The sequence below is a fragment of the Nicotiana tomentosiformis genome, chromosome 12, assembly GCF_000390325.3.
Source record: "Nicotiana tomentosiformis chromosome 12, ASM39032v3, whole genome shotgun sequence".
NCBI lineage: Eukaryota > Viridiplantae > Streptophyta > Magnoliopsida > Solanales > Solanaceae > Nicotiana > Nicotiana tomentosiformis.
Window position 1 is genome coordinate 75,945,648 of NC_090823.1, and position 7,773 is coordinate 75,953,420.

Here is a 7,773-nt window from a genome sequence, read left to right on the forward strand (position 1 = left end):
CATTTGATGATTGTCTTGCTAATTTGGACAAGGTGTTGGCTAGATGTGAGGAAACAAATTTTGTACTCAATTGGGAGAAACGTGATTTCATGGTTGAGGAAGGAAATATCATTGGCCATATGATTTCAACGAATGTTATTGAAGTGGATAAGGTGAAGATTGAAGTTATTTCTAAGGTTCCACCCCCACCTCGGTGAAGGGTGTGAGGAGTTTCTTGGGCCATGTGGGATTCTACCGGCGATTTATCAAAGATTTTTTTATAAAGTGGTGAAACCTTTGTGCAAACTCCTCAAGAAGGATTCTAAGTTTCATTCAATGATGATTGTATGAGATCTTTTGAACAATTGAAGCTTAAGTTGACAACTACTCCTATCATTACATCTCCAAATTGTAACTTGCCGTTTGAGCTCATATGTAATGCAAGTGATGCAGTGGTTGGGCTGTTTTGAGGCAACATATCAACAAATTCTTTCATCTGGTCTACTATGCTAGTCAGTTATACCGTTACGGAGAAGGAGCTCCTTGCTATTGTGTTTGCTATTGAGAATTTTCGCCTATACTTTATAGGTGCCAAAGTTATTGTCCACATGGATCATTCTTCGTTTTGCTATCTTACGAGCAAAAAGGAATCTAAGGCTCGTTTGATGAGATGTGTGCTTTTGTTGCAAGAGTTTGATATTGACATTCAAGACAAGAAGGGAAGTGAAAATCAAGTGGCGGACCACTTATCTCGTTTGGAGGAGGAGGGAAGGCCACATGATGACCTTGAGATCAATGACTCTTTCCTCGATGAGCAACTCTTGACACTTTCAATGAAAGAGGTACCATGGTTTGCGGATTTGGCAAATTTCCTTGTGATTGTTATCATTCCGGAAGAGTTCTCTTCAAATCAAAGGAATAAGATCAAGAGGGATTACAAAGACTACTATTGGAATGAACCATACCTTTTCCGGATTTGCACGGATGGGGTAATTAGAAAATGTGTGCCGGATGAGGAACAAAGTGATATTCTTGAGGCTTGTCATTCTTCGCCCTATGGTGGTCATCATGGTGGAGCACGAATAGAGGCAAAAGTTCTAAGTTGTGATTTCTATTAACCTACTCTTTATAAAGATGCAAATGAGTTGGTGAGAAGATGTCATGAATGTCAATGGGCTGGCAGAATTTTAAAGAACATGAGATGCCCCTTACAACCATATTGGAGATTGATATATTTGATGTTTGGGGCATTGAGTTCATGGACCCTTTTGTGAGTTCTTGTAGAAACACTTACATTTTGGTCGCAGTGGATCATGTGTCTAAATGTATTGAATCTATTGATTTACCCAATAATGAGGCTAGAAGTGTGGTGGCTTTCTTAAAGAGGATTATTTTCACAAGGTATGGCACTCCGCGAGTAATTATAAGTGATGGAGGGTCGCATTTTTACAACAAGGCTTTTGACACTTTTCTTGGCAAGTATGGCGTCCCTCAGAAAGTGACAGCTCCCTATCATCCACAAGCAAGTGGTCAAGTGAAAGTTTCCAACCTAGAGATAAAGAGTATTTTGTCCAAGACGGTGAATAAAAATTGGACGGATTGGTCTAAGAAGTTTGATGATGCTCTATGGGCATATAGAATGGCTTACATAACACTTATTGGGATATCTCCATATCGATAGGTGTTCGGAAAAGCTTGTCATCTTTAGGTGAAATTAGAGCACAAGGCAATGTGAGCCTTGAAGAAGCTAAATCTTGATTGGGATGTAGCCGCTAACTTGCAATATGTACATATGAATGAATTGGATGAATTCTGGTAGCATATGAGACTTTGTCCTTGTACAAAGAAAAGAAGAAGTACCTTCATGATAGGTATGTTTAGAACAAGGACTTCAAGGCCGGTGATCTAGTGTTGTTGTTCACCTCAAGGTTGAGAATATTTTCCGGGAAGCTCAAGTCAAAGTGGAGTGGTCTGTCTGGATTTGAAGAATAAAAATAATGAAATATTTTGAATTAATGGTCACCTAGTGAAGCACTACTTGGGAAAAGTTGGTGAAATCCACGTGGTGGCGGTACTTTACTTCAAATTGAGGATGCTATGACATTGCGTCGTGCCACGACATTAAATAAGGCGCTTCTTGGGAGACAACTCAAGTTCTTTTCCTTTTTCTCTTTTAGATAGATGTTGTTTCTTGTTTTTAACTAGATTTTAAGTGTTCTGTAGTGATTAGTGTTAGGTATTGAGATGATGGATGCAGATGTGTCGTGCATGGAAAACTACGAACTGCACTTTTATTTGTACGGCCACGGAAGAGGAGATGCGGACCGCAAAAAATTGCTCGTTGTCGCAGATTCTACCTGCGAACTGCATTTGCAAGAATTTGCTCAGGTGCTAAATTGAAGGTCCTCTGAACTTTTCTCCCAACAATGCGGATCTAAATTTTCGGACTATCACAAATTTTTGCATTCGTAGGAGAGCAATCTCAGATAAGTCACTGAAACTAGGTTGACAGAGTGTGGTCACACTTGAAAAAGTGCGGACCGCACAACTACAAGATCTCCACTGCCCAGGTAACAGAGTGCGGACCGCATTTGGAATTTTGCGGCCGCACTCACCTTATTTTACCCTTAACCACAAGTGAGTATAAATAGAACAATAGGTCTCCCAATTACACTTTTTGCCATTTTCATCATTTAGTTGGGACTCTACTAAGGAACAAGTTTCTTGCACTTTTGAACACACAACTACCCACACTCCAATCGGTCCAATCATACTACCACAATCTAGTATGCATCACTTCAATATTGTTAATTTTCTTTTTGAATTTAATTTTTGTTTAACTTGTTTTTAGGTCATCTATGATTACATCCTGTATCTGTGTCTATTTGGGGTAGTTTACCATTTGGTATTTGTGAAATCATGCCTAGATAGGGTTGGCTTTTTCATTATCATGCCTTTACCATGTTACCCAGTTGGATTGAACACATAATTGCATAACTTAGGTATAAAATGACCTTCATCCGTAACTGTTCTATATTATGCGGACCATATTTGAAATTTAGTGGCATGCAATTTCTGATTTTGGTAGCTTGGATGATAACCCTGGTTGTGCTTCCACACTTTATTTGTGCAGACCACACTTGAAATTTTACGACCGCACAGAGAGGTCCACACTGTCCTTTAGAGAACTTCTTCTCTGGGACCTGAGAACTTTTACTTAAGTGCGGACCGTAGTTAGGTTTCTGTAGCTGCAGATGCAGGTCCATACTATCCTTCAGAGACTTCTCTCTGAGGGCTTGAAATATTTGTGCAGGAGTGCGACCGCATTTCAATTTTTGCGGACCACACTTCCTCTCTACGGACTGCACTTGGAATTGTGCGGACCGCACTTGAACCCTGTCTAATGCATGTTACAGATTAGACAACCCAGTGCTTCTATGCTATCCTTTACTGCTATTGTGACCCTTAACTGTTTTGCAGATTATATATTAACTGAAAACTCTTTTTGTGCATACACAGATAATGGTGCGATCAAGAGGAAAAGGAGAAACCTCAAAAGGAAGAGGTACCCAAGAAAAGGGCAGAGGTGTCATGCACCCAAGTGTACAAAAGGCAATCGCCAAGAAAACAACTGCAGGCCGGGGGAGAGGTAGAAGCCTCTCAGAGTCAGATTCTTATGTCCTGAAGGAAATTCAATATCTTTATCTAAAGAGCACAATCATGTGTAGTCTCAGCCACAGGGGCAGTCTGAGCCCCAATGTAAGGCCCCATAAACATTTCCTAATTATTTAAGTTTTTAAAGTGTGCCAACGGTATTTGGGAATAACGTATTTGAGTATTAAATGAGACCTATGGGAAAGAGCCACATCATGTTGAATTGATAATGTATGTTTAAGGTGTGTTGGAACATACTAAGGAGTTTTGAAATTGCCAAGAACTTGTGTGGAACAAGTTGGACACATTAAGTGGAAACGATGTTTCAATTGGCACAAGACCCGTTTTCAAATGAATATAAATCCGTCCATATATTGACTTAGCTAGTTATCTACCTATGATATTAAAGCTCTTTGAGTCTAGTTTCCAACGTATTAAATCGTTCGTCATTTAGATATTTCTACAGAAAGTTATGGCCATTGAACTGGACCTATGTCATATGCGCGCCCAAATGCGCGGCCGTGCATATTTGAGAGTTTCTGCCTCAGGTGCGCGGCCAGATTCGCGGCCACTTGCCCAGGTGCATGGCCGCGCATGTAGGAGCTCATTTAATACCCCCAAGGCTGGGTAGAGAGAGGGGTTAAGTCATTTTTTTACCTAAAACCTGATATTTTAGAGAGAAGTGAGAGTGTTCTAGAGAGAGAAAGTAGATGAAGTATTTTGTTCATCAAGATCTTGTTCAAGCATTGAAATCCAACAAGGAAATCTCACAAGATCTTCACTCAAGAGGTAAGATTCAAACCCCTAGTCTTCAATTTTGAGTTTGGGGTAAAAGATGGGTGATTTGGAGTATGATTTTTGGGTGTAAGAGTGTTAATTATACATGCTTGTACCAATAAGGTTTGTGGGAAGATTGTTAAGCTAAAATAAGTAAAGATGGATTGTGAAATGAAGGAAATCTTGTAGAAGAACCTTGTAGCCAAATTTGCACACCTAGTATTTGATAAAATGCTCAAATGAGCTGAAACCATGAATATCTCCCTAATTTGTGTTCAATTTTGTTATGTCTCAAATAGATTGGGATTGCTAGAATTTCTAGAACGTTGTAGTAATTTAAGGAAAGCTTAAAGCGAGGTATGTTGGCTAAACTTCTTTCCTAGAATTGAATTCCATGATGTTCTTGTAAGTCCCGAGTTATTCTTTATAAATCAACTATTCTGAATAAGCTTTGTGTTGAAAGGTATATGTTTAAAATGTGTTCCGGATGCTCTTATCATATGATGTTATCCTTCGGGAATGTGTTCAAAGCATGAGTTGAGTATAAAAATGTTATGACTCCAAGTAGTATTTCAAGTGAAGGCTATTATGCCAAATTGTGTAAGAAGTCTCAATGTACATAAGACTCTTAATTGCTCATAGGTGTACTAAAAGTCGTGATTAGGGATTCCTTGTTGTCGATAATCTATATAGATGCTTGAAAGTGAAAGTAGTGAGTTAGGGATATAAAGTGTGAACACCGTGCCAAGAATGAAAGTCATACTTGTGGCCAATAGCGCCAACGAAGTGAAATGATGTGTGAAATGTTATGAAATGAGCCTTGATTCAACTATTCCAAATTGACTCCAAACATAGAATTATCCAAAAGCTTATGTACTCAAGTCATGTCCAAATGTGGTTGTTCTAACTAATGCTATACTTGGTGGGTATTTCCAATATGTTTTGAGTTTTTACGTATTCATGAGTTGAAATTGTGTATTGGCCTTTTTGGGAAAAGGTATTGCAAGAGTATTATATATGATGATGTTTATGATGATAATCCTTGAAAGTAAAGAATGAAAGTACGGAATATGATATGCGTCCATAGTGCCATGAATGAAGAATAATATGTATAGCCAAGGGAGCCAATGAAACAATGATGTTGTACATAGTTGAAAGTACTAATGAAGTGATATATGGTATGAAAGGTTATGAGATGAATGTATTTGTACTTTTGTTTCCAATGTGTTATAAGCCCTTACGTTCTTGCGAGTAAAAACTATGATATTCCTAAATGTTCTAAATGTTCTTAATGTTATATAATCACCCATGGCAAGTACAAGTAAGCGATAGTATGAACATGAAATGTGGTCGTTACCTAAGTGAGAATTATGAAGTGTTGTATGTCCCAATAGTTTCAACTATAGTTGTATGCTTCTGAAATAATGTATGTAAATAACTTCGATTGTTAAGTCCCCAAGAGTCATGAACCTAGATAATGACCTCAAGAGTTCAAGGGAGTGAATAATGAGATGGAAGGGAGATGTCCTTTGTTAAATGATGATGGACCTTAAGAAAAGGAATTGGGCCCATGTGCCATTGAAATCGACTTATTGATTTACCATGCATGTGCTAATGTAATGAGTTGTGTTTCTCCATGATGAGCATGAACATGAAGTATTCTAATGATCTGAGTAATTACGACCTTAACTGTAATGACAAACAATGAGCTTTGAGTTTATATATGGTATTGTGATTGGGATTACACCTCCACCCGCATATATTGGGGTGAGGCGGTAGGGCCGCTTTGTGATGGAATTTTGGTATTGTGATTGGGATTACACCTCCACCCGCATATATTGGGGTGAGGCGGTAGGGCCGCTTTGTGTTGGAATTTTGGTATTGTGATACACCTCATCCCGCATATATTGGGGTGAGGCGGTAGGGCCGCTTTGTGTTGGGATTGTGGTATTGTGATACACTTTCACCAGCATATATTAGGGTGAGGCGGTAGGGCTGCTTTGTGTTAGAATTCTGGTATTGTGATACACCTCCACCCACATATATTGGGGTGAGGCGGTAGGGCCGCATTGTGTTGGGATTGTGGTATTGTGATACACTTCCACCCGCATATATTGGGGTGATGCCGCAGGGCCGCTTTGTGTTGTAATTTTGGTAATGTGATACACCTCCACCCGCATATATTGGGGTGAGGCGGTAGGGTCACTTTGTGTTGGGAGTGTGGTATTGTGATACACTTACACCCGCATATATTGGGGTGAGCTGGTAGGGCCGCTTTATGCAGGAATTCTGGTATTGTGATACACCTCCACCCACATATATTGGGGTGAGGCAGTAGGGCCGCTTTGTGTTGGGATTGTGGTATTGTGATACACTTCCACCCGCATATATTGGGGTGAGGCGGTAGGGCCTCTTTGTGTTGGAATTATGGTATTGTGATATACCTCCACACGCATATATTGGGGTGAGGTGGTAGGGCCGCTTTGTGTTGGGATTGTGGTATTGTGATACACTTCCACCCGCATATATTGGGGTGAGGCGGTAGGGCCGCTTGTGTTGGGATTATGGTATCGTGATACTCCTCCACCCATATTTATTGGGGTGAGGCGGAGGGTTGCTTTGTGTTGGGATTGTGGTTTTGTGATACACTTCCACCCGCATATATTGGGGTGAGGCGGTAGGGCCGCTTGTGTTGGAATTGTGGTATCGTGATACTCTTCCACCCGAATTTATTGGGGTGAGGTGGAGGGCCACTTTGTGTGAAGGTGGTTATAGAGGACCCCCGAATTAATATCTATAAATGATTAATGGAAGCTCTTAGTAGATTGGCTCGACGTTGACAGTTTATCTAAGCCCTTTTACTGTTACCATGATTCATCATATTCATGTTGAATTTTCAAGCCTTTGAATAGGTGTATTTGTATTGTGTAAGTAAACATTATGAACGGTCTATGATACACACATGTGTATTGTATAGGTAATACTGTGAACGGTCTATGAGACGCATAGGTGTATAATATGATATGTGAACAGTAAGGACGGTATATGAAATGTATATGTGTAAAATAAGGGAGGAAGCTGCCACTATCATTGGCCTTGTTTGTACATGTTATTACAATTACATTATATTATGTATTCCGCGTATAGATCATATGGGCATTCTATTTTGAAAGAGGAATTTTAGCTATACATACTAGTGTTATTCGACAGTACTAACGTCCTTTTTGTTGGGGGCGTTGTATCTTTAATAGATGCAGGTGGTTCTACAGCAGGTGACATTGATCAGTGATAGCAGTACACTCTTTTCAGCTGATTTGGTGAGCCCTACTTTATTTCAGGGTCATGTATCTTTTGTTTCTCATG

General features: G+C 39.7%; 1 protein-coding gene across 1 annotated transcript; it reads left to right on the top strand.

The window, feature by feature from the left end:
• Positions 1-1,150: 1,150 nt before the first annotated feature.
• LOC138902893 (uncharacterized) lies at positions 1,151-1,660 on the top strand. Its single transcript, XM_070190793.1, has one exon. The coding sequence runs from the start codon at positions 1,151-1,153 to the stop codon at positions 1,658-1,660; it is 510 nt and encodes a 169-aa protein (XP_070046894.1).
• Positions 1,661-7,773: the final 6,113 nt, after the last annotated feature.

Bases quoted from the DNA above. Each gene is read 5' to 3' on its own strand.
- LOC138902893 (XM_070190793.1), top strand. From the start codon at position 1,151: ATGGGCTGGCAGAATTTTAAAGAACATGAGATGCCCCTTACAACCATA.